The following is a 27,623-nucleotide window of genomic DNA, read 5'->3' as shown; positions in this document are numbered from 1 at the left end:
GTCTTAGACCTATGGCCTTGATTTGACTACAGTCTAGTTGCTTGGCAGAGCTCTTATCACTGCTACAGTGATCTAATGCTCTGCTCTGGACAGAGACTGGGTTTACTGTTAACATCAAATTCGATGCACAGGTCCAAGCTGTGAATGGCTGAGTGGGTTGCACCAGAGGACCTGTGCAAAAGAGAGGTAAGTGAGAAGGTTCAGGGTTAACGTGAATGTTGAAATCTCCCCAGTCGGGGTAAGTCACCACCATTGCCAGCCAAGTACCCCAGAGCTCCACTGAGCATCCGATCAGTTCGTTCTGGCTTTGCTGGGTGCTTGTGGGCACAGAAGGGCTCAGCTCTGGGCTGGGAGCGCCAGAAAATTCCCTTCCCTGAGCGGGAAGGGAATTATCCTGCTTCAGCTGCTTCCTTTCCCGCACTGAGGGAGTCTAGGGGGCAGGCTGAGGACACGCAGGTGGCGCTTCCCTTCCGTCCCCCTCTCCCTGGGGCCCCGGGTTAGCCGGCGGGGCAGTGTCAGGGGCTTCCCCGTGAAGCCTGTTACACGCACGTCCCGCCAGGGGGACGGAGCTGAGCGGAGCGGGGCTCTGCCGTCTGCGGCTGGGACAGAGGGAGCGACCGCCGCCGCCTCAGCCGCTCTGCCTTCCCCCGCCTGCGGGGCCGCTTATAACCCGCTCCCCGCCGGCCGCCGCACTCTGTTTCCTACTGCGCTCGGGGAGAAGCGGGCGACGCGACAGCGCGCAGAGCCCGGGCCCGGCGGGCGAGGCAGCCATGGGGAGGCAGCTGCTGCTGCTGCTACTCGGCGAGCTCGCCCTGCTCGGCCCCCTGCTCGCCTTCTCCGCGCCGGCGAACGGTGAGTCCCGCTCCGCGCACCCCTCAGCTTCCGGGCCGGGTCGGGCCCCCCAGCTGCGAGCGAGCCCGCGGGGCTAGGAGCGCGGCGCTGACCCCCGCTGACGGGGGTGGCGGGACTGACCCGAGCGCTGCAGGGGCTCGCCAGGGGGAGGGCTCCCCTGTAGTAACCAACCCCCGGGCAGTAGGGAGCGGGATTTGCTGGGGCGGCAGTGAGAGGAACTGGGCAGGATTTCCCTGAGCGCCTGCAGCCACGGGAGCTCTGGCCGCTCGTGCATCCGACACAGCTCCTCAGAGCCATGGCTTCCTTCCCCCCCCCCCCCCTTAGCATCCCGCCTCGCGCCTCCGGAACCAGCCCGTTTGATAATGACTAGAGTGAATCCCCGCCTGTCCCCACAGGCATCAGGAGGGTTTGCTTATTTAAGGGACGATGAGGTTAGACTGTGCTTAGCTGCGTTACCCCACCACTTTGGAGAGACGACGTGGGGGAGTTTAAATCTTTTACGGGGCCCACTGCTGTTGATGAGAGAGAAGTTTGGAACTACACAGAGCTCTTCTTCGGGTGTGGGGAAATTACCAACAGAGGTTGGCCCAGTAACTCACCTTGTCTCCCTAACGTAGGGTGACCAGATAGCAAATGTGAAAAATTGAGACAGAGGGTGGGGGGTAATAAGAGCCTATATAAGAAAAAGACCCAAACATCAGGACTGTCCCTATAAAATCGGGACATCTGGTCACCCTACCCTAATGTCCTGGAGAAACGCAAGGCTGCAAAACCGCCGCAGACAATAAATATCTCCTTAACAGTGGACTAGGGAGTCAAAGTAGACCTGAATATTGTTCCTGGCTCTATTACTGACCATTTGTGTAACTTAAGTCTTTAATTTCCCTGACCTTCAGTTTCTCTAACGCAGAGGAGGATAGGATTAAAATTCAAAATGATCTGGAGAACTGAAATAAATAGGATGAAATTCAATACGGACACATGCAAAATACTCCACTTAGAAAGGAACAATCAACTTCACACATACAAAATGGGAAATTACTGCCTAGGAAGGAGTCTTGGGAAAAGGGATCTGGAGGTTATAGGGGATCACAAGCCAAATATGAGTCAACAGTGTAAGGCTGTTGGGGAAAAAAGCAAACTTCATTCTGGGCTGTATCAGCAGGAATGTTATAAGCAAAATGTGAGAAGTAATTCTTCCACTCTAATCTGCCTGGATAAGCCCTCAACTGGAAGTATTGCGGCCAGTTCTGGGCACCACATTTCAGGAAAGATGTGGACAGAGGAAAGCAGCAAAAATTATTGAAGATCTAGTAAACTTGACCCATGTTGAAAGATTAAAAAAACTGGATTTGTTTAGTCTGGAGAAGAGAAGACTGGGGAGGAATGTAACAACTTTCAAGTACATAAAAGATTGTTATAAAGAAAAGGTTGAAAAATTGATCTCCTTAACCTCTGAAGACAGGACAAGAAGAAATGGGCTTAAATTGCAGCAAGGGAGGTTTAGGTTGGACATTAGGAAAAATTTCCTAACCATCAGGCTTTTTAAGCACTGGAACAAATTGCCTAGAGAGGCTGTGGAATTTTCATCACTGGGGAGTCTTTTAAGAACAGGTTAGACAAAACCCTAGCCTTGGTTTTGCCAGAAGCAGGGAATGGGCAACAGGAGATGGATCACTTGATGATTACCTGTTTTGTTCATTCCCTCTGAAGCACCTGGCATTGGCCACTGTCAGAAGACAGGATATTGGGCTAGATAGACCTTTGGTCTGACCCAGTATAGCTGTTCTTATGTTCTAAACACCTGTCAGGAATGGTCTAGTTATTGTTTAGCCCTGCCCTGAGTGCAGGGGTCTGGACTAGATGACCTATTGATGTCCTTCCAGTTCTACACATCTATTATTCTATAAAATGTGAATAATGTTGCTTAACTACCTTGTTAAAGGATTTTCAGATTTACAGATGGAAAGACATTTTCCGTAAAATGGTGTTGGCACAAATTTAATTTCTTTAAATTAAAAACGTGTGCTGTTTACTTTTGATTCTCTATTCAACTTGGCCAATAAAGACAGACTAATCAGTTCCACTTCCTAGTTTCTGCATCAGTGCTACCCTATCTGAGTTGCAAACACTATAACAGAACTTTTAAATTTAAAAAAAAAACAGTTTTCATTGACAGAAAATAAATAATATATTGACAGAAAATAAATGACCATTGCTAGTAGCAAAAGTTTTTCCACTGATACTGTGCCTGTATGTGGATGACACTGCATCAAATTGTCAGTTGCAAATATGGCAATAGGAGTACTTAACCAATTCTTGTCATCAATGAAAATTTGATCCGTGGAAGAGTGTGTGTGTGTGTATGTTTTGTATATTTGAAAAGCATTTATTATGGATTTAGATCTCATTTTACCTTGAGATTTAAACATTTAGTTAATATAATTTAAGTTTAAATTTACTGTTTTAGGATAAGATTAGGGTAGAGTTTGTTAGTTTTTAGGATGACATGCATTACCAGTTTTCTGTATATTTCTATCATCACTGTATGATGGAAATAGGAATGAATGCTATTTTTAAAGCATAGTTTTATAGATATAAGTTTAACATACATCAGACATGTTTCAACAGTAACAGAAAATTGTTTTAAACTATATTTTAAATTACATGGGTCTAAACCATTGTTAGATTTTGACAATGTCAGAGCTATGCTGTGAACAAAATTAATTAGACTTTGATTCAACTAGTGCTTCATGAATATGTGATAAATGGAAGCTGTACAACAAGGTATTTACTGCATGACATTTTTTAAATTATATTTTCCCTGGAAGGTGTTTGTTATATTTTTATGACTAACTTTCCTGTGTAAGATCTTTAGATTGCCACTGAATGGTATAAACTTAAGAGAATTTTAGTTAAAATCTATGCCAAGTAATGCCAGTATAAAAATATATTATTGAATGTTGCTTTTCACTTTACAGAAACAATAAATGTGTGTCCCTGTAGCTCCCTCCAAAAAAGGTGTAAATTATGTTCTCGCAATTGCAGCCATTTGACTGTTAAAGGGCATTCATGGAGTAGAAGAACGTATAATTCTTATTTATTGTATCTTATAAAGAGAATTATAATGCTACAGTTTACAGAATAAAAAGGGTAGTTATCCAGTTACATGGAAAAACTTCAGCCTTTTTGTCCCACTGAACAGAAATCATTAAACGGTCACCATTTCTCAGAAGGAATGCTGTTTCCTGTTACGAAAGCAACCCTCTTTCTTCTGTCATAGAGAACTATATTTCACCCAGACCTTTGAACTTTCTTATTTTGTTTGTGTATACTATTAAATTGCCAAAGAATTAGTTATGTACATATTGACTATGTTAATCAATGCAATAATACCATGGGGGCTGTGGCCTTTCACCAAGAGGCCACAAGTATGAATGCAGCTGTGGGCAGTAGTGATCAAAAGTCACTCTTGAGGAGCTGATGATTGTTCAGTCACCTGTGTAAAATGAGGTAGTTAACTGCCACAGTGTTCATGTTTCCACATCACAAAAAACATTATTACAGCTAGCATAGATTGTGAATTCCTAGGATATGGAGTTTGTCTTTATCTATAAAGTTCCATGCACATTTATGACACTATATAAATAGCTTACAAATTTGTATGAAAGTCACAAGGTGGATAAGGTATTATCTTTTACTGGGCCAACTTCTGTGCTTCTGAGCTCCACGGAGCTCTTCTTCAGATTCTGGCAGTCAGGCCAAAAAATTAATCTTGGAGACAGGAGAGTGAATTACCCTTCCATCTTTGGAGAATGATCTGTTCTGAGCAGGTTATAAGTATACTGGTGTGGCAAAGTGAGGAAATCTGTACTGCTTGTGATGTACTTGTTCTGTGGATGAACTGGATCGATTTCCAGTGCTGCAAATACAATGTTTTTCATAAAAAGGGAAGTTAACTTGAAAAAAATGCATAAATATACTTAAATGAAGTCAGTACAGAGAATTGGTGGGAAGATTTCAAGAACTTAACTTTGATATAGCTGAAAAGGTAATTCTCAGATGTTTTCAACTGAAAACTTTCGTTCAAAGGATGATTTTAAGCAAGGATCGTAATTAGTAAGAAACGTTTAAAAATGAGAGATTTTACTATTTTAACAGAAAAATAAATGAAAAACTTAGAAAAATTAAATTGTTTTATACTTATTAGATATATTCATCTGCTTCCCTCTAAAAACTGTCTGTTACAGAGTCTTGAAAATTCAACTTGCCGAGGGCAAGTATTTTTTTAGTGTGTTTAATGGATGAGTAAAATATTAGTTTTTTTCATAATTAATTGCTGTAATATAGGTTGAGCAAGTAGATCTTGTGTTTGGGGTAATATATTTTCAAGATGGTTTGAAAAGTATTAGTGTTAGGTGTAGAAAGTCATCTTCCTTCCCTGTTCACTGTTAATAATAATAGTGAATTTGAGTCTTCCAACTTTTGTCTCCTTTTTATGGTCTTTACCTTTTCTTGTCTTGTTCTTCTTCTTATATGGCCATACTCAAATAGTAGCACTTCAGACATGGAGGTGAATTTAAAGGGAAAATCACAAAGATAACACAATCACAGTCAGTTTCTGTGTTGCAGACTACTCCGTGTGTAAAGAGCTGCTTTGGTGTGGCTTTTGTTTTTGTTGCCCCCCCACCCCCCGGAATAAAATACTGAGGCTATGTCTGCACTACGCAGCTTTTAGTGACATGGGCCACGGCTGGGCCACTACAGCTCTGCAGCTAAAAGCCATGCAGTGTAGCTGCTGTTTGTTGGCAGGAGAGCTCTCTCTTCCCGATACCCCCGCAGGAAGGTGCTTCTGCTGACAAAGCGCAGTTCACACGGGCGCTTTCCATTGGTAAAACATTAACATTTATTGTTTGGGGTTGGGGGGGTAACACCCCTGAATGACAAAAGTTTTGCCAATAAAGTTCTAGTGTAAACAAAAGCTGGTATACTAATTGGGAGGGCCAGCACTGTTTGCTAGACCCATCATATTGCACTTTATGGAATACAGTGCAATGTGTGTGGTTTTTTAAAAATAAATAAATAAAAATGATTTTGAGAATACTTATTTGAGCCCTGTACATCACTTCAGCAGATCCCAATTTAAGAACCTGTGCCAAGATCACAGGCAAGTTTTGGCAACTAGAAATATCATACCGATACTACTTAGCTTTATTTACTTACAAAAGTCCCTATTAGAAGTCAAGGAATGACTGTATAAACCAGGGGTTGGCAGCCTTTCAGAAGTGGTGTGCCAAGTCTTCATTTATTCACTCTAGTTTAAGGGTTTGCGTGCCAGTAATACATTCTAACATTTTTAGAAGGTCTCTTTCTATAAGTCTATAATATATAACTAAACTATTGTTGTATGTAAAGTAAATAAAGTTTTTAAAAATGTGTAAGAAGCTTCATTTAAAATTAAATTAAAATGCAGAGGCCCCGGACCGGTGGCCAGGACCAGGGCAGTGAGAGTGCCACTGAAAATCAGCTCGCGTTCCGCCTTCGGCACGTGTGCCATAGGTGGCCTACCCCGGTATAAACCAATGTTTCAGCTGCACAGCAGCTAGAGCAAGATGGAATGTTTCATCCTACTCTTTCTCAGCTGCCACCAGGGGCGGCTCCAGGCCCCAGCACGCCTGTGGGAGATCCACCGGAGCCACTGGACCAGCGACCAGCAGAGCCCCCCCACCACCACCCCCGCGGCATGCCGCCATGCTTGGGGCGGCGAAATGTCTAGAGCCTCCCCTGGCTGCCACTAAACTTTTCTAATTCCATTGCCCAAGCATTTTATTATAGACTAGCAGTCCTGTCATATTAGCAAAGGTAATATCACAGACAGTCATGATAATCAAGGGATTGTGACCTCTTCCGAAGAATTGGATAAGAGCCTAGAGAAAGCAAGGATAATTATTTCAGTGATATAGTGCCATGACTGTAACTGTTGAAATATTTAAATTCTCAAAGATGATTTATGTTATTGAGAATAATAAAATAAAATATGATCAAATAAATTTTAGAGACAAATGATATAACTTTCCATTTTTCAAACTCATTGCCTAAGGCAGTGGTTCTTAAACATTTGTATTGGTAACCCGTTTCACACAGCAAGCCTCTCAGTGCGACCCTCCCCCTTAAATATAAAAAAAAGTTTTTAATTTATCGCTATTATAAATGCTGGAGGCGAAGCAGGGTTTGGGGGTGGAGGCTGACAGCTCAAAACCGCCATGTAATAACCTCGTGACCCCCTGAGGGGCCCCATTCCCCCCTGGTCTCAGATATGTGATAGGATAGGAAACAGTAGCATAGCTTTGGATATTTATAAGTAGTTTTCAAATGGTTTCGGTACAACTACTGTATTCCTGGTAGCTTTGCTGTGATATCCCATTGTGTCTGATATCCCACTGTATATGCAGAGTTCTTTGTTTCCTGGTGATCCTGCGAAGGCCTCATGCTTCAGGTCAGGGTTCATCAGTCTTTTTTTTTTATTATTATTCTGACATCATATAAGAGCTTTCATTCTCCCCTCCCCCTTTCCACTTGCTGACACAAGCCTCGGAAATCTTCTGAATAGCCTCACTTTTCTGTGAAGGCCTCATGCTTCAAGTCAGGGTTCATCCTCCGCTCCCTTTTGCTGTCACAAGCCTCAGAAAGCTTCTGAATGTCAAGTATCAGAGGGGTAGCCGTGTTAGTCTGGATCTGTAAAAGCAGCAAAGAATCCTGTGGCACCTTATAGACTAACAGACGTTTTGGAGCATGAGCTTTCGTGGGTGAATACCCATTTTGTCAGATGCATGTCATGCATGCATCTGACGAAGTGGGTATTCACCCACGAAAGCTGATGCTTCAAAACGTCTGTTAGTCTATAAGGTGCCACAGGATTCTTTGCTGCTTCTGAATGTCCTCACTTTTCTGCTTGAGCACTACTGCTTTTAAAATAAATGCAGACATGAAACTTTTTCTGCTCTGAACTTCCAGTTTTCCTTTTTATCTTGTACAGCACCACACACATTGTCAGGGCTTAACAAATTATCACTGTAACCTTTTCGCTAGGTGGTGTCAGCAGTAATAAAGACAATGTTCAATATCTCTGAGGTCCTCTCAGCATTACAAAACAGAACCAACTAAAGCTCCCACCCCAGAAATTTGGGAAAATTAAACACACCTCTTGGTGCCTCGAAGAAGCAATACTTCCCCACTCACAAGCACTGAGTCTGTGTATAACAAAATACAACTTTTATTAAAATGGAGAGGGAATTCAGCACTAATTGGGAAAAATCCTGGAACAATAATTCAGAAGCATCCAAACCATAAGGAAACACCCACCCATATTATTTTGGATGGTATTCTTTTGCCTCCCACTCCCCTTTCCCTCTGCTGCACCCAACTCACAAAGGTTATCCAAAGTCCCAGAATTCAGGGGTGTGCTCATATGAGTTCACTTCCCACTCCTGAAAGGGGGCATCAAGCAATACTTCTGCTGCTGTTGTTGCTCCCACTGTTTGCTTTTGCCTCTGCTGCTGTCACGTTTATCTCTGCTGCTGCATGCTGCTGTTGTTGCTGCCACCTCTATTTCTAGCCACAATGGTATGCTCTGAGGTTCTGTCACTTAGCCCAGTTCTCAGTGATTTCCCTAGATCAGGGGTCGGCAGCCTTTCAGAAGTGGTGTGCTGAGTCTTCATTTATTCATTCTGAATTAAGGTTTCGCGTGCCAGTAATACATTTTAACGTTTTTAGAAGGTCTCTTTCTATAAGTCTATAATATATAACAACTATTGTTATATTTAAAGTAAATAAGTTTAAAAATGTTTTAAGAAGCTTCATTTAAAATTAAATTAAAATGCAAAGCCCCCTGGACCTGTGGCCAGGACCTGGGCAGTGTGAGTGCCACTGAAAATCAGCTTGCATGCCGCAGGTTGCCTAACCCTGCCCTAGATAGCAGGGAGCCTCGCTGCTGCTGCACTGTCTTTCACCAGGCCTATAGTTCAGACTCCTGGACCTGCTTATCAGTGATTTCAGCTTTGGCAATCACTGAGCAGACACAAGGACTCTGAATTAAATCTGATCAGCTCAAGGCAGGGTCAGTTGGTCTCTAGGACACTTTAAACAAAGTCCACACCACCGAGTAAGAATACCTGTCCCCACCTCCTCTGACTTCCACTTGGATTTGGCATCACTGCCCCCAAGTTAATGAATGAGGTTAAATTTAGAGTGACCCCCACACACACACACACAGAGTAAAGCAGCATTCTGTACAGTTCTGCTGCCTTTTAGTCATACCGTAAAGACAGTAACATTTCATTACCTGTGCGCTCAAGACCAAAGTGTCTTCCCTATAACAGACTTCAGTGCAGAGATTCCCTAACTGTCATTTAAATTCAGGATTGAGAGACAGGTCAAAATTCTGTACTAAACACAGTAAAACGCATTATGGAAGTGCTATTCACTGCTCTGTTTATAAGGTTGAGATAAGTTTTGCACTTAAAGAAGGAATTAAACCTCTTTGTTTGTATGAAGAATATATTGTAGTTTCCCCCAAACTAGAGTTCTTTTTGAGTACAGAATTAATTTTCTGAGAATGAACAAGTAGTTAAGAGTTAAAATTAATTTTAAAATGGATCCTTAAAGAAAAGTGATCTGTCTAACCGTTGTTTGTCCTGAATGATACAGCCAATACAATCTGTTCTGTAGACTTAAAACTTTCCATGTAGTTTAAAATTTGAAATCTTGTACATAACGCTACATACATTAGCTAAACTATTAACAATTGTATTTAATTGTAATGGTTATATAAATTATGGGCAAGGTCAACTGTTCAGGTCAGCTCTTAACTACAGACATCATGACATCAGAGGTAACTCAATCATCACCCATCCTCTACTGGTAATTTCCATGCTACAGTTCTGTTGGTTGTAATGAATCAGTCGTGTGAAAGAGACTGGACTCACGTCAAGACTTCTTATTGGTATATGACCCAGCCCCAACTGTCAGTGCTTGTTAAAGGTTCTGCAGCCACATGCTAGGTTGGACATCAATGGATGGAAAACTGTCCATAACTGTCCATAGCACTGTTTTCTTGGCTTCTATATGCACTGCAAACTGAGACGGGCCACAGGAGGAGCCTTTAAAGGGCAGAGACATTAGGACTTGAGTTTGTCCTCTACCACAGGTTTCCACTTCACATAGCATTGTTTTGGCTCACACAGCCCCCTTCCCCTAAAACAGCTCTTCTTTTCCCTCTTCCCTCCAGCAAGCTCCCAGACATTCCTTCTCCCCACACTCCCACTCACCTCACACACAGCCATAGCTCTCCTTCCCTGGGCTCTACATGCTGCTGTTTGCTGGTGCTGAGGGAGATGAGGAGGACAGTGAGGTGGGGTTTAAGGCCAGATTAACCAATACTCAGATTAACCAACACTCTGGTGTTGCAAAGCAGCTGTAAATCCAGTTTAACTGACCAGTGTGCTCTGTTTGGGAAACAGGAAAGAAAGAATTTTTGTACTGATAATAGTGGAGTTGAAGTCCTCTATGTATAGAGCGCGTGTGCAGTGCAGACTCCAGAAGTGTCTTCGCACTCTTTCGCAATACGTCCCACAACCCTGACCTGGAAGAACAGTCTGTAGGGATGAGAAGTTAATTTCTTTCCCATGCAAATACAATCCTTGTCCTGTCTATTGCGACCAATACCCAGGGGTGTCATTTGTGACAGAGGTTAAGTACAGGACTGAAATCACCTGTATGTTTGACATGGGCCTCAGAACAGTTGTCAGATAGTTCAACCTTACCGGCCTGTGCTGATTGGAACTGGTGAATTTAGAGCAGTTATTTTTCAAGGCCATCCATCCACCCTGACTAAGCTTTAAAAATAAAGTGAAAAGATTGAAAGTTGTTGCACAGAAGTGCTATTGGAATCTGTGGTTCTGCCTTTACTTCAATGCCTTTGCTTCAATCCTCCTGACCCCCCACCCTAGTTGCTTACACAGCCTCCCCAGAACCCACTGAGGCTGTGGATTATCTGGGCTTCTAGTTTTTAATCCCTTCGGGGACAACATGGCAGGAAAACAAGGAACACAGGCTTTGCAAAGGAATTTTTTAGCTACAGACACTATACTTCTGAAAGCAGTCACAGGATATCGATATTTTAAAACAATAAAAGTCCTGAGATGTACCATCGCCAACTCTGATCTCAACCTTCTGTGAGTCTAAAGTTGCTAGCATGTCAGGCTGAGCAGAGTCTATTTGTCCTCTCTCCTACACGTCCTATTTACATGTACCCCACTTTTAAAGAGGCATGTCTGCTTGCCATGTGTTCTCCAGGGACACTTTAGCCCACTCCCCCAGTCCTGCTGGTACCACCTGCACAGACAGCCATTATTCCTTAGAGGTGGGACAGTAACTGAGTCATGCAAAATTTAGGGCTTCTCTACATGGGAAAATTGATTGGAATAGCTATTGCAGAATAGCTCCCTGTGTAGACACTCTTAGACCAGGTCTATACTTAAGTTAGATCAGCATAACTATGGTGCTTAAGGGTATGAAAAATTCACACCCCATGAGCACTGTAGCTATACCAATTTAATCCCCAGTGTAGGTGCGGCTAGGTCAATGGAAGAATGCTTCCATTGACCTAGCTACCACTGCTTAGAGAGATGGATTACCTACAACGACAGAAAAAACCGTTCCGTCAGTGTAGGAAGCATATATGCTACAATGCTACAGTGGCACAGCTGCAGTGCTATAGCTGTGCCACAGTAGCACCTGCAGTGTAGACATGGCCTTATTCCAAAGAGGATTAAGCTAAATCAGAAAAAGGCACTTTTAGCATGGGAGCTATTTTACAGTAGCAGTTTTAGTCCATTTCCCACTGTAGACAAGCCCTTACACGTGTTCAGTGCAATACAAAATGGAATTAATAATTTGTTACAAATCTATCCCATTCTGGCAAAGAACCGTCTCCTAATTCCCTGTCAGAGACACTGAACCATGCTGCTGAATGCCTCCATTATGTTTCAAAAGTGCCACAGGATCCTTCCAAATGCACAAAACGTCTGTGTAGGCCCCAGAGCCATTCCCTTCTGATAACAAATACAGTTGTAAAATTATTTAAATTGAATTTGTTGATCATATGATGAAAACAAGAGTAAAAGTTACTCCATTGGGATGGGACTATGCAAGGCATGACTCTTTGTCCCATATAAGTGACAAAGGGAGGGGAAACCTATATGACATTCTTCCAGAGAAGGCAAAAGTATCCTGATCATTTGAAATTTTATAGCTGTTTTGGTGGCAGAACCCTATTTAAACTAGGGTAACCAGACATCCCAATAAAATCAGGACCATCCTGATATTTAGGTGTTTGTCCTAAAGATCGGTCGGGATGCAATTTGTCTCGATATTTTGCTCCGCCGGCAGCACTCGGCTTTTTTTTTGCTCCGCTGGTGGACCCCCCCGCCCATGTGTCCCGATATTTTCTCCCTCTCATCTGGTCACCCTAATTTAAACTTAATATTTCAGTGGTAAATACTCTTCCGCTATGTGCATGTCATTATTATTGCTCCTAATGGGAATTTTATGCATTAATATCGAGGAAACACTGGACCCCTCTGACATAACTGTAGGAAGATTCTAGCAAAGCTAGTCAAAGGGTAACAGGATTTATTAATTGTATTACCATGGCACCTAGAGGCCCCAGCCAAGATCAGGGCCTCATTGAGCATGGCTACAAATATATGTATACACACACACACCCCATCCGGACACTTCAGCCCCTTGCCCTAAAGAGCTTACAGTATAAACAGAGAACAGCTAAAGGGAGGAGAGAGAGGAAGTATCCAAATCTTACAGATGGGTAACTGGGGCAAAGAGAGATTAAGCGACTTGTCAAATGTCATGTAGGCAATCTCTAGCAGCACCAGGAATTGAAAATGGATCTCCTGAGACCCAGTGCAATGATGTAACCACAACACCATTCTTCCTTTTGGTGAATTGTTTCCTAGCTTGCAAGTAGTATGCAAATATCTTGCCTACTAATCTTCATGTTCTTTATTTCTCAGACACCACTTCCTGGAATGGCACACACCGGATAAGAACCTTTGCATCTTATCACAAAGATGACACCTATGAACCTATACCTCTTCAAGACATCGACAGTGAAACTGAAAGTGATTCAGAAGTTGGATCAGGATTAAGCAATCTAACTAAGTTTAAGCAGTCTAGAGCCAATCAAACTAAAGCACAAACAAGATTCATCTCTCATGATGCTAAAAGATACCTGACTAGTCAATGGTTGACTCGTTTTGTTCCTTCAGTTTACACTTTAGTGGTTATGCTGAGTCTCCCTCTGAACATTACAGCAATACTTGTGTTCCTGATAAAAATGAAAACAAAAAAGCCAGCTGTGGTATACATGCTGAATCTGGCCTCTGCAGATGTATTGTTTGTAAGTGTGCTTCCTTTTAAGATCACATACCATTTTTCTGGAAACAACTGGGTGTTTGGACCTGAAATGTGTCGGCTCATCACTGCTGCCTTCTACTGTAACATGTACTGTTCGATACTGCTGATGACTGTTATAAGCATTGATCGTTTCTTAGCCGTGGTGTATCCTATGCAATCTCTCTCATGGCGTACATCAATGCGTGCCTCGTTGATCTGCTTTACCATATGGCTTATAGCCATAGTTGGTGTTATACCCATTCTCATCACAGAGCAAACTATGAAAATATCTGAGTTAAACATTACAACCTGCCATGATGTGCTAAAAGAATCTGAACTTAAGAGATATTACCGTAATTTCTTCTCCATTTTCTCTTCCATTTTCTTTTTTTTGCCATTAATAATTTCTGCTGTCTGTTATGTGTGTATCATCCGATGTCTTATCTCTTCTAATATTGTTGCAAAACAAAGTAAGAAGACACGTGCTTTACTCTTGTCTGCAGCTGTTTTCTCTATTTTTATTATTTGTTTTGGACCAACAAATATCCTTTTATTAATTCATTACATATCTTTTCCTTACAACCACCAGTTAGAATACATCTATTTTGCCTATCTCCTCTGTGCTTGTATCAGCAGTGTAAGCTGCTGCATTGATCCTTTGATTTATTACTATGCTTCCTCTGAGTGTCAGAGACAAGTTGGCAATCTCTTGTGCTGTAAAGAGAGTCCTGAACCTACCAGTAGTAGCAGCAGTGGTCAGTTAATGGCTAGGACCAGTAGAAGGGACACCTGCTCCAGTAATGTGAGTAACAGTGTCTACAGGAAGTTGTTAACATAATGTTTTTGGATAAATGTACATCATACACTCTTTGAAGATTTTTATACAGCTTCAGTAAAAATACCCTATTATATCCAAGAATTGCACAATTTTGGGCAGATTTTAATTGAGACATATAGTAGGGTAGATTCATTACAATAATACATAATTCTAAACACAGCACAGGAATCTGTGTATTTATATGTATATAGGTGAAGTGGGAGGAAGCAATATAAAGAACTTTTATAAAAGCTGTTGGATATTATTTTCAGATAAATCCAGGCAAGCCCTTTTAAGATTTGCAGTTCAGTCTATTGTAAAATTCTGTAAAATATTTCCTGTTTTAGCATTTTAAACCTCAAAAAATTGTTTCTATACTTATAAATGAAATGTATCAAATCATCTCTCCATTATCTTGTGAATGAAATGAAAATGGTTTACCAGCCAAGCTGTTTTTTCAATGTCATTATTTGTAGGTTTAGCTATACAATTAAGTTTTTGAGTATCATTCTGCATTTTTGGGGAGACCTCAAAGTGTGGATTCTGCATTTCTGCAAGTTTTACATAGAAGTTTATGAAGAGGATTTTAACAAACAAAAGCCAGTTTTGGCAGCCGAGCTTGTCCGATAAAAGAACTCACAGCAGCTAGGACTACCTTTTTTCTCATAGTTCTCACAAACTATCACTGAACTTGCCATTGGAAAAAACTCTTGTAGGGTCCCTGGTTTAGACCATGCTACCATTAGAGCAAAATTTCCCCCAGGGTCAACGTTAATATGCATCCACAAAAATTGACACTTCAGAATCAGCATTTTCACATGCTATTGCTCTGTGTGCATTACCATGCATTTGTACTCTTTATGTACCACTTTGCATCCACTGTTTTGCATTTACCAATGCATTTTTCATGTATGCAAGTAGGCCTCATCACTTGGAAGTTTGTCCTCTGTCTCACATGAGAGCAAGTCTGAGCAGTTTTAAAATAGTTCATTTTAAGTTTGTTATAAACGTTTAGCTCCAGAGCCAAACTCATCCAGCATGTATAGCATCATTTTACTCTAAAGTGTTACTATGTGCTTATAGCACAAAAGTAACAGGACATCTGTTCTGAAAATGAACTGTATAGATAATAGGACTTAATTTGGTTTCTCCTTTCCAGTACAGTGACAATGAGATTCATGTAAATTTTGTTACTGCGGATTGTCAAGAAACAGTATTAGCTTGCCATATTCAGACTGAATAAAGTCCCCTGTCCATTACAAAAGAAGAGAAGAAATTTAACCTTCCCGCAGGTACTGTAAAAATGGCAAACTCCTGCCCAAACATAAATTATTTTACCTCTTTTTTTTCTTTTTGAGATGGAGTTAAACTTGTTTGCTGCAAATATTGAGTGCTAGTCCTCTCCTGATAGTTGAGTCTTAAAAAAGCAATTATAATAACCTATTTGTTCAATTACCCTATATTTTTAATGGATTATATGGTATGCTCAGATTCCTTTTCATTTGGGTTGAGTACTAAATGCATGCTTTTGCCACACAGCACAAGTTTAAAGCTTTATGGCATGTGGTATAATGTTCAGGTTACTAACTATGTGTAAGGAGGGGGAGGACAAAAATACCACCACCACTATGAAATAACAGGAAGCAGCTTGTTGAAGCTGACACACTCAGAACAAGTATATGCTCTTCCTGTTTCCATGCTTGAGGATGGGGATTGCCTCTTCATTTTACCATGTTAATTGGACATTTGTTTCAGTATCCTAATGTTTTGTTTGACGCTGGTTTATTTTTAGAAGTTCAGAAGTCTGTTTAGTCAGCTTCAGTAGATGAAGAAGTAAATGCTGAAAGGGAAGGAAATGTACTTTGGAAATGGCTTGTCATCATAATGGGAATTCTGTTTTCTTCCTTTCAGTCTGTCTTTGGGTAAAATACACGTGAAACTAGACATTTCCTCAAATAACTCCAATTCAACTGTATTTTATGAAGCTGCATGCTTTTCTAACAGTGTAGTTTTACAGACTTAAGTAAAATCTGTAAATATTTAGCATTTTTTTATGTTACCTTATAATTCCCTGGATTAATCAAATAGACTAATCCATATTTTATCACTTCATGGAAATTGTAATATAATACAGGACATAACTGTTTAATTTTTTTAATACTTTGGAACTTCAGTTACTTTGAACTAATAATAAATATGTAAACTTCCTCTGATGTGTGTGATTGACTCCACAGTGCAACTAAGATTTCTATACATGAGTCCAGCCATGCATTCTTTGAGCATCCAAAACTCCTTTTGATATCTGTGAGGATTTTGGGTGTGCAATGAATATGGGATTGGACCCTTTATGAGTTTCCCAAATATAAATGTCACAGAACAATCCTTTGGAGTTTCCTCAGCCCAGATGTGTCTTTGTATAATGGATCCACTACATGTATTGAAATTCTATCCTTCAAGGATGATACTGCACCTACAGTCACATTTTTTTATTAGTGTTATATAATGTTATGGGTTCCAATCCTAAACCAATTCCTGGATATTTTAACTAACACTAGCATACTCAAGGATTGATTTTAACAAAACTGAAGTGCCCATCCCACACATGACATGCTCTTACATTGTTGTTTCAATATACAAACACAGAGTGGAATAAGTACACACCAGCAAATAAAATAAAACAGCTCCACAGCAGGCATAATAATTAGGGCTGTTGATTAATTACAGTTAACTCAAAAAAAAATTTCAAAAAGATGTTTTTCAACATTTTCATATATAGTATATTCCGTGTTGTAACTAAAATCAAAGTGTAAATATTTGCACTGTAAAAATGATACATATTATTTTTCAATTCACATACAAGTACTGTAGTGCAATCTCTGTCTTAAAAATGCAATTTACAAATGTAGATTTATTTTGTTACATAACTGCACTCAAAAACAAATCAATGTACAACTTCAGAGCCTACAAGTCCGCTCAGTCCTACTTCTTGTTCAGCCAATTGCTAAGACAAACAAGTTTGTTCACATTTACAGGAAATAATGCTGCCCTCTTCTTATTTACAATGTCACCAGAAAGTGAGAACAGGCATTTGCATGGCACTTTTTTAGCTGTCATGGGAAGGTATTTACATGTCTGATATGCTAAATATTTGTATGCCCCTTCATGCTTCAGCCACCATTTCAGAGGACATGTTTCCATGCTGGTGATCATTTAAAAAAAAAAGTGTTAATTACATTTGTGACTGAACTCCTGGGGGAGAATTTAATATCCCGTGCTCTGTTTTACCCGCAATCTGCCTTATATTTCATGTTATAGCAGTCTTGCATGATGACCCAGCACGTGTTAATTTTAAGAACACTTTTACTACAGATTTGACAAAACGCAAAGAAGGCACCAATGTGAGATTTCTAAAGATAGCTACAGCACTAGACCCAAGGTTTAAAAATCTGAAGTGCCTTCCAAAATCTGAGAGGGACAAGGTGTGGAGCATGCCTTCAGAAGTCTTAAAAGAGCAGCACTCCGATGTGGAAACTACAGAACCCAAACCACCAAAAAGAAAATCAGCCTTATGTTGGTAGCATCTGATACAGATAATGAAAATGAACATGCATCGATCTGCACTGCTTTGGGTTGTTATCAAACAGAACCCATTATCAGCCTGGACGCTGCATATCCCCTGGTTGAAGCATGAAGGGACATATGAAACTTAAGCGGATCTGGCACATAAATATCTTGCGATTCTGGTTACAACAGTGCCATGCAAACGCCTGTTCTCACTTTCAGGTGTCATTGTAAACAAGAAGTGGGCAGCATTATCTCCTGCAAATGTAAACAAATTTGCTTGAGCGATTGGCTGAACAAGAAGTAGGACTGAGTGGCCTTGCCGGCTCTAAAATTTTACATTTTTATTTTTAATGCATTTTTTGTACATAATTCTACATTTGTAAGTTCAGCTTTCATGATACAGGTTGCACTATAATACTTGTATTAGGTGAATTGAAAAATACTATTTCTTTTTTTACAATGCAAATATTTGTAATAAAAAATAAATATAAAGTGAGCACTGTAAACTTTGTATTCTGTGTTGTAATTGAAATCAATATATTTGAAAATATAGAAAATATCCAAAAATATTTAAATAAATGGTATTCTATTATTAACAGTGCAATTAATCGCGCAATTAATTTTTTTTATCACTTGACATTCCTAAAATAATTAACCTTCCAACCACTTCTTCCCCAAATACTGGGGTTGGTGCTAAGGCACTTGCAGTCTGGAAAATAGAAAATCCAGGCTACAGCAGACCAAGTGTGGAACTGAATTCCAGTGAATTCATGGAGAATGGATGGGATGTTATACTTGTAACTTCCACTCATCTTGGATAGATGTCCAAATCAGCAGCTTCTCTCAGCTCCCCATGGCAAAGGGGTGAGAAAGAGAAGGGAAAAAAACAGCTGTCTGCTCCCCATAACCCATGAAAGGGAGCAATAACGAAGAGCCCACAATAGTCTGGACCCTGATTCTCTCTGTCGACATCCTCAAGAGATCTGCCTTCTCCCCAGAGCTGTGAAAAGGAACTTTTTGTGGTAGGGAGCTGTGGTGCTGGGCTCTACAAAAAAAAATCTTCAAATACACACAATGTTGGTGCTTGGCTTATAAGATCCTGGTTGGGACATAGATACCGATAAAAAATGAACTGGCAAATGTAGGGTAAAATCTTCAAAAGTGCCTAAATCCCATTTTCAAAGGGACTTAGGAACCTATGTCTCATTCCAAGTCAGAGACTTGGTGTCTAAGTAAGTCACTTTTGAAAATGGGACTCGGGGGGGAAAAATTTTCAATAGTGCCTGCAACTCTTCTTTACTGTGTCTTACTGAAACACTGCAGCTTCACAACAGATTCCAGCAAGCCCTTTAATGATAACCTCCTCTAAACATCAAGAGGCGGTTGGTTAGTTTATTCAGCTATCAAATAGCACAATACAGAATATAATGGATAGCAAATGATAATGCACTTGCATAGCAAATGTATATAAACTTTTGCACCAATAGTGTAAATAACGCCACCTGGTGTGACCTTTAATGTGTCATAACTATCTTCATACCTTACTTTTTCTCTTTCTATGTGTATTTTGTCAGACTAATTTTTATTTGCTAAACTATAGTCCTATGGCAAATCCTATATAGATCATAATATTGGCTCCAGTGAGGACTCTTTCCAGAAATCTGAAAATTATTGGTGAGTCCTGGATCGGCAACAGATATTGTTTTGTAATTATAGCTACGTTCATGAAACGCTCTCTCCGTTGCCATAGGCGGCAGGTTATATGGGCTCAAAGTGCCCGAGCACCAGGAATATTCAGGGCTGGGGGCCCTGCTCCAGCAATATTTGGGAGCTGGGTCTCTCCCGCGTCCCTGCCTGGATCGGGCCCCAGCCCCCGCGGGTCTTCCCCCCCGCCACGCCGTGTCACTGCCTAAAAGAAAGTGAGGGGTGCCTCTCCTGTGCCTGCTTGTGTGGCCGGTGTAGCACATTCCTATGCAGAGTGGCTCCCGGGTCCTAGCACCCTCCATCTCCTAATGGCAGGGCAGGCTGCCCTTACCCTGCCCTTCCGCCCTAGCCCTGAGCCTCTCCAATACCCCAAACCTCTCATCCCCAGCCAGAGCCCTCATCCCCCTGCACCCTAATCCTCTGCCCCAGCCACAGCCCTCAGCCCCTCGCACCCTAATCCTCTGTCCCAGCCCTGAGCCCCCCCTGCATCATGAATCCCTCATCAGCCCCACAGCCCTTACCCTTGCATTCCCTCCTATCCCACCCCCTCGCAGAGCGTGGACCCTCTCCCCCTTCCCTCACATGCCTTCCCACCACCAAACTCCTTCCTAGAGCCTGCACCCCTCACCCCCTCCTATGCCCCCATCCCCAGCCTAGAGCCTGCACCCAAACTCCATCCCAAAGCCTGCACCCTGCACCCCTCCTGCACCCTAATCCCCAGCCCAGGACCTGCACCCGAGACCCACCCCCTCCCAACTCCCTCCCAGAGCCTTAGGCAGGTGGGGGCGGAGTTTGGGGGGGACAGAGTTGGGGGGGGCGGGTTCTGGGCACCACCAAAATTTCTACAAACTTGCCACCCATGCCTGTTGCTATGTTTCATGCCATGTGATAACATTTCAATGTGGGCTTAATCAAAAGCAAAGAATAAGTGACAACGCCTCATTCATCTCCAATTTACCCTTATCCCCCCTTTTTCTTAAATGGGGTGTTTCTGACATAAGTCCCTAACAGACAAAGCTGTGTTTGATAGATTACTGTAAATCTAATTCCCAATGCATGTAATAGAGATTTAGGAGCCAAAGTCTTGTGCAACAGTTTATATTTAAGGACTGGCCTATGGCAGTGTGTTGAGCTTTGATGTCATTAGATATTACCAGCAGAACAGGGACGAGCCTGGTTAGGATTTAGTTGGGAGATGACAAAGGAAAACCCAGGAGCTATTGGAAATGGTGGTGTCAGTGATTCCCTGATTCGTTTGTGGAGCACATGCTGGGCACGTGTTGCTGGCTCGCCTCTTGCTTTTAAAAAAGCTGAAACTACTTTGAAGTCTTCCTTAATACTACTTATTCTGGTGAACAATTGCTGTGGCTGCCACAGAAATATTATTAAATTGCCCTGAGGAAGAGTGAGGGTGTGTCTTTGTGATTAGGAAGGGAAATGGTCTGTGTCCAAGAGATACTCACTCTCTTTCTCTCGATGTGGTCCACACTATGAAAACGTGTGAAGTAGGTGAGACTTTCCCTCTATGTCAGTATTTATCCAATGTCCAGCATGGTGAGAGTGGCTGAAGATATTGTCTTTCATTTGAGATGTAAAACTGAGGTTATGTACATAAAGGGACACATACAATTTCCCATGACTGGTAATGGTGACGTTGCACCCCATAAGGCTTTACAGAAATATGCTTATGAGTGTAAGTATAACACAACTGGAATGTGTTTTGTGCTAGATATGCCATCTAACATAACTCTGCAAATGTCATGAGCTACTGGATATATTCATCCTTTTTGTATGCATGTATCATTTTTGTAGTTGAAGTAATGAATATTGGCTATGTACTTGTTTAAGTAGGCTGTAGTGAAGCAGTTGGTCAGCTTCCTGAGAAAAGACTATTCTCAGTAAGTGCCCAATCAAGAAACACTTAAGTTAACAATGAACTTTGAGACACCAAGCCACATCTGAGCTTTCCTGGGAATGTGACCTGGCTTGTAAGGAACTGAATCATGCATGGACATGTGACTTGCCCATGTGATGCCAAAACTCCATCTTGGAGTTGGATTCTGCATAGGAGAGTAGGGTGACCAGATGTCCTGATTTTATAGGGACAGTCCCGATTTTTGGGTCTTTTTCTTATATAGGCTCCTACTACCCCGCACCACCATCCCAATTTTTCACATGTGCTGTCTGGTCACTCTGTAGGAGAGAGGAAGGAGTCTCCACCCACAAGAGAAAGTCTATATAAAGTCTTGGGAGACCCCTCCATTTTGTCTTCAGCTGGCTCAAGAGATAGCCTCTCCATCCCCAAAGGTTATCGGAAAGAAACTGGAACAAAGGACAGTAACCACAGGGGTGGGAGTGATTGCTGGACCCAGACTAGAAGGAGGCTAGTCTATAAAGGAAGCTTACTGGAACAGCTCTGAGGATGAGATTTCATCTGTAGTCACTTTCTTCCTGTATTAGGTTTAGACTTGCATGTTTTATTTATTTTATTTTATTTTATTTTGCTTGGTAATTCACTTTGTTCTGTCTGTTATTACTTGGAACCACTTAAATCCTACTTTTCTGTTTAATAAAATCACTTTTTACTTATTAATTAACCCAGAGTATGTATTAATATTGGAAGGGGGGGACAAACAACTGTGCATCTCTGTCAATCAGTGTTATAGAGGGCCAATAATTCATGACTTTACCCTGAATAAGCTTTACACAGGATAAAACAGATTTATTTGGGGTTTGGACCCCATTGGGAGCTGGGCATCTGAGCACTGGAGACAGGAACACTTCTTAAGCTGTTTTCTGTTAAGCCTGCAGCTTTTGAGGGATGTTGTTCAGATCTGGATCTGTGTTTGTAGCAGGCTAGTGTGTCTGGCTCAAACCAGGCAGGGTATTAAAGTCCCAAGCTGCCGGGGAAAATGGGCTCAGAGATAGTCTCCGCGCATCAGGTGGCAGTTCACAGAGAGGGGTTCTGTGATCCAGCCCATCACAGCAATGTCAGATCAGAACATGAGGAATAGCAGGAGTATAGCATGTCACGACTAGTTGCATTGGCAGAGCTATGTATGAAAGCTTGTTCAGGATCTCTCCATGCTTTTCCTGGCTCCAGCTGGTTACCTGGCTTCTGGAGACTTAATCTTAAACACTGACTTTTGAATGCCTTAATTATGATATGATGCAGTATATTAAAACTGAAGCACTACTTAAGAATATGGTATAACTGGCTTTAAAAACCATAAATACTCAGTGTTGGCTAAATGCCCCATAATGCACTGTGCATTTTGCGGCGACATTTACAGAGAAAGTGATTTACTGAGAATTGTACTTAACCTTTGACAACAGGAACAGCCAAGAACCAGCCTAACCACGTCTCAGTTACTATTATATGCTGTCATTTAAGCTGCCAGTAAAGCTAGCTGGGCAAAGGAAATCAGTACATTTGGCTTAGGGGGTTAGGTTGATAGAGGTAGGTTTTCAGGCTCAGGCAAAAAAGGGACTAGAACACACTCATATGCCCATCTACTGTTACCTCTTGCTTATTCTTGCCTTTTTAGCACAGTGTAAGATGCTTGTTTGCTTGTGTGGCTGATACTGCAGCTCACACTAAGTGAGTCAAAAGTTCTTCTCCAAAAATTGTATTCAGGGATGGGTGGTGAGGGGATTAGATTTGGTGGAATCCTTGTTAAGGCAGCAGGTAGGAGAAATTTCTTTGCAGTCTGAGGCCAGGTCTATGGTACAGAGTTCTACTGGCATAGCTGTCTCAGTCAAGGTGTGATTAGTGCCCAGCATAGCTGTATTGCCAAAAGCCCTAGTGTAGATGCAGTTATACCAGCAAAACTGGATTTCTGCCGGCATAGCTTGTTTAGCTTGGGAGGGCTGGAATAAGCTATTCTGGCAAGAGTGCCCGGAATAAGCTCTGTCCACGCTGAGTATTTTACAGAATAGCTGTACCAGTACAAGTACATCACCAGAGTCTCCTAACTCTAGACATGGCCATAGACTTGGCTTGGTGAACCTGCCACACGAAACTTGGGTGTAGAAGGTGAAAAACTGGAGCTGAAGAAAAGGTCTGGAACTCTCTCTGCTGACACCATTTCCTGTGCTCAGTAGTGGATAAGGTACAGATTATAATGTGAGAGTTAACTGTGAGTATATCAACAGTGTTTAACATCAGTAGTTTTAAATCAGGATGCGCCACTGCACCTCTTTCCACTTATGGTGGAATTTCTTCTCACCCACCGCCCAGCAACAGAAAGAGAGTTAAAAGTGGTTGTTGGATCACAAATTGCTACTGAAAGCTAAGTTCCCTCTAAGCTGTGTCAGTGGGTGACCACCCAGCAGGCTATCACTTCAGGTGTCCTTCCCCCGACAGCAGTGCTGCTCCTGCCCTACGCATTGGAGCTCCTATCCAGCTGCTCCCAGGAACCTCCTGCTTGCTGTGCAGAACGGGGAGTGAGGGAGGGGGTGAAGGAGACACAACAGAGCTCAGGACAGAGGGACCTTGCAGGCAGACTTCAAACTGAGTGCCGATCTACTTAAAAGGGCAGCATACTTAAAGGGGCAGTGCCACCCACCATACAGACACACCCCTTGCCCTGGAGTCTGTGTAGGTGCAAATAAAAATACATCTAAATAAACAAATTGCCATAATCAGATTTACCACTAGAGAGCGCTGAAACACTATGCACATTTCACAATACAATGAAACGGACTTTAGTGTATAGATCAGTAATGCTGTGGGTGAAATTCGGGAAAACTATTTGTCTTATAAAGAAAAAAACTATGGATCTGGGAAAGCTGAACATCTATCTTCCTGCTGATCTTTCTTTTAAAGCCCTATGAAGTAGAACTTCCCATCAATAAAACGTTTTGAGAAATACATTTTCTAGCATGCATGCTACTTAATGTGTGTAACAAAACTTCCATGTATATTTGGGAACTTCCCAAGTAGCCCCTCCCCTCAAAAAATGAATCTTACAGTACTATACTAACCTTGAGTGTATTGTGTGCGTCAGCACAGCTCCATGGAAGTCACAATTGTGCTGATTTCCACTAGTTGAAGACCTGACCCTATGTTCCCTCACTAATATAAAAACAAAACAGATTGACCCAGATCCATAGTATAAACCCCATTAAATCACTGTCATCTATTTTTGGTGTGTGTGTGGTGGGAACCACTCCCAGGAATTGCTCCTACACATTTTTTCTTCCTTCTGGAGTATGAGAAGAGGAGAGTGGGAGGGCTGGGTCTGACCCCCATCTTTTGGAAGAAAAAATGGGCATCACTCTGCCCTGTGTAAAATAAAATGGGCACAAAGCTCTCCCACTTCTCTTCAAGTTGTTCCCACTATAAGATAATAGCATCAGATAGGGAAGAACCTCACTGGATCACCTTAAAAGACACCAGTGTCTCAATCTGTTAATGCAACTTATTTTAGTTTGGATGTAAATAGGATGACCAGATGTCCTGGTGTTATAGGGACAGTTCAGATTTTGGGGTCTTTTTTTTATATAGGCTATTACCCCCCACACCATCCCGATTTTTCACATTTGCTGTCTGGTCACCCTGGATGTAAATCAACACAACCAGCACATACAATACCCTCCAAAACACAGCCCTCATGGCAACACAACCCTTTCATTTGTCAACTGCACAAATTGCTCAGAAGAATCTCCTGTGCCACTTCTCAGGGCACCCACAACTGTAAGTCACCTTATTGCCCCCTGTCTCCAGCATGAGGGAGTGTTGCATATGCCAGGTGGGTGTTAGGCTGGTTGCATTAGCGAGCTATCAGACACTCGAGCACTGTCCTCTGGGCTACGCCAACCCTGCCTTTGTCCTGCACAATGATAATAGATTCACCTCGAGTCCCTTCAAAGTGATATCCAGCCCCTGATCACAGGATACCCACAGACAATCCCAGAGCCTCTGTTCCCAAAGGAACAGCATACCCCAGTTTTAACTTAGCCCGCTGCTGCTGTATTACACGGAGCACTTGAGTTCAATTGTCATAAACCCAAAGGAAATGTATTTAAGAAAGTATAAAGATTCAATAGAAATGAGCATGAGAGATGGAAACAAATGGTTATAGACCAAACAGAATCATAAAATGCGAGCGGGGGCTTACATTTATTAACAGCTTCCTCTCCTATCTAATAAAGTAGAATCTCACCCCAAAGTTCAGTCTTTTGCGGTGCCTGTTAGCCTCAAGGAACTAGGGCCCAGTATTTCATGAAGCACCCTCGCTCATCAGTGACTGGATCCAGAGTGTTCTCCACCCTGTGGTATACTGAATCAATCTTTACTCCACCCTGAATCCCCTCACTGTCATAGCGTTCCTTTACACTTCCAAGCAGGGCTGCAAGTGGGGCAATTTGCCCCAGACCTCGCAGGGGCCCCCATGAGAGTTTTCAGGGCCCCTGGAGTGGGATCCTTCACTTGCTCCGGGGGCCCCAAAAAACTCTTGCAGGGCCCAGGCCCCCGGAGCTTCTTTCGCTCCGGGTCTTCGGCGGCAATTTGGCGGCGGGAGGAGGGGGTCCTTCCACTCTGGGACCCACTGCCAAAGTGCCCCAAAGACCCGCGGAGGGTGGGGTCCTTCTGTCCCGGGACCTGCCGCTGAAGTGCTGGGTCTTTGGCAGCAATTCGAAGACCCCCAGGCCCCCTCAATCCTCTGGGAGGCCCTGCTTCCAAGTATTTATGGTTTGTGTCTGATGATTTTCCATTGACTTTTCTGGGTTGTTGCACAAGTGGACAATTGAGCAATAGATTACATAATCAGCTAGCAAGGAAGAGGTGACAACTTCCTCCCACTGGAATGGACTATCACTGAGAAATATTATTTCCTGGAGACTCACTTTCCCTCCAGAACCATAAGGACATAATTTTCTACATAGTTATTTTAGTCCTCAAATATTACCCATATACACATCTTGCAACGATTATGAGTATTGATGAATTACAAGCTTTCAGCAGAGACTGTATATGCTACCCTTTATGGATAAATGCCATGAAAGTGGTGTATTGGGTGCAGTCATTTTATCAGGTCTGAGACAGGAGTTTGACCACTTTGCCAGCTGGCAACTATGAACCTCTGTGTCACAGCTCCTAGACACAAGTCACTACAACCATCCAAACATAAGAATGGCTATACTGGGTTGGAACAAAGGTCCATCTAGCCACAAATCCTGTCTTCCGACAGTGGCCAATGCCAGGTGCTTCAGAGGGAATGAACAGAACAGGTAATCATCAGGTATGGCTACATCTGGAATTTCAAAGCGCTGCCCCGGCAGCGCTTTGAAGTGTGAGTGTAGTCAGAGCAGCAGCGCTGGGAGAGAGCTCTCCCAGCGCTGCATGTAAACCACATCCCTTACGGGTGTAGCGTGCAGCGCTGGGAGCCGCGCTCCCAGCGCTGCTGTCCTGATTACACTGACGCTTTACAGCGCTGTATCTTGCAGGGCCCAGGGGGGTGTTTTTTCACACCCCAGTTGCAGCGCTGTAAAGTGTGAGTGTAGCCAAGGCCGATGAGCCATCCCTGTCACTCATTCCCAGCTTCTAGCACACTATAACACAACCAGCATATAGGTAGGGAGCAGGTGCCGTTGCTGCCCCTCCCCAGCCAGGTTGCAGGCTCTCTCACAGCCAGCATGCGCTGCACAGCCCTACATACATATGACATACAGATACTTAATCCTATCTCAGTGCGGGGGGTACGAACAGATGACCTCTTGAGGTCCCTCCCAGCCTGATCTTTCTATGATTCTATGACATGCAATTTTCTGGAAACAACTGGACAGTTTGTGAATGTCGTTTTGTCACAGCTGCCTTCTGCTGCAACTGCAGATGACAGGTGCAAAATGATAACTGCATTTGCCTATGTGCTTTTACCTTACCAGTATTAGCTACACAATAACCCCTTTATGACTCCTACTTACTGGTTGGATAATGGGGGAAGGTCTCAGATACCAAACTGTTCTTTCTCCACTTGTGCTATTTCTATGTCCCTACATAATACAGTAAAATTCTCAATAGTATGCAGTGCTTAAAATTATGTCAACATTATTGTTTTCCTAATGAACATGGTGTATATGAAATAGTATTGTTATAGTCTATCATATGCATACATTTAATGTATGACTTGAGAAATGGTTGGCCCATATGCTAAATGCTTTAGAAACTGTAAACTATAAATAGAGCTATATATATTCTGCAGCCATAGAACGT

At 42.3% G+C, this 27,623-nt stretch overlaps 1 protein-coding gene across 1 annotated transcript; it reads left to right on the top strand.

Moving 5' to 3' along the window:
• The first annotated feature begins 533 nt into the window (after nt 1–533).
• Nucleotides 534–16,348, top strand: F2R (coagulation factor II thrombin receptor). Its single transcript, XM_050944608.1, has 2 exons — nt 534–852; nt 12,942–16,348. The coding sequence occupies exons 1-2, from the start codon at nt 771–773 to the stop codon at nt 14,159–14,161; spliced, it is 1,302 nt and encodes a 433-aa protein (XP_050800565.1). The 5' UTR covers nt 534–770; the 3' UTR covers nt 14,162–16,348.
• The last annotated feature ends 11,275 nt before the right edge of the window (nt 16,349–27,623 follow it).

This window comes from Gopherus flavomarginatus, chromosome 3, assembly GCF_025201925.1.
Source record: "Gopherus flavomarginatus isolate rGopFla2 chromosome 3, rGopFla2.mat.asm, whole genome shotgun sequence".
NCBI lineage: Eukaryota > Metazoa > Chordata > Testudines > Testudinidae > Gopherus > Gopherus flavomarginatus.
The sequence above is the reverse complement of the archived record's forward strand: the minus strand, read 5'-3'. Positions and strand labels throughout refer to the sequence as shown.

Bases quoted from the DNA above. Each gene is read 5' to 3' on its own strand.
- F2R (XM_050944608.1), top strand. From the start codon at position 771: ATGGGGAGGCAGCTGCTGCTGCTGCTACTCGGCGAGCTCGCCCTGCTC. The intron at 853-12,941 runs GTGAGTCCCGCT...TTTATTTCTCAG, and splicing joins CTTCTCCGCGCCGGCGAACG to ACACCACTTCCTGGAATGGC.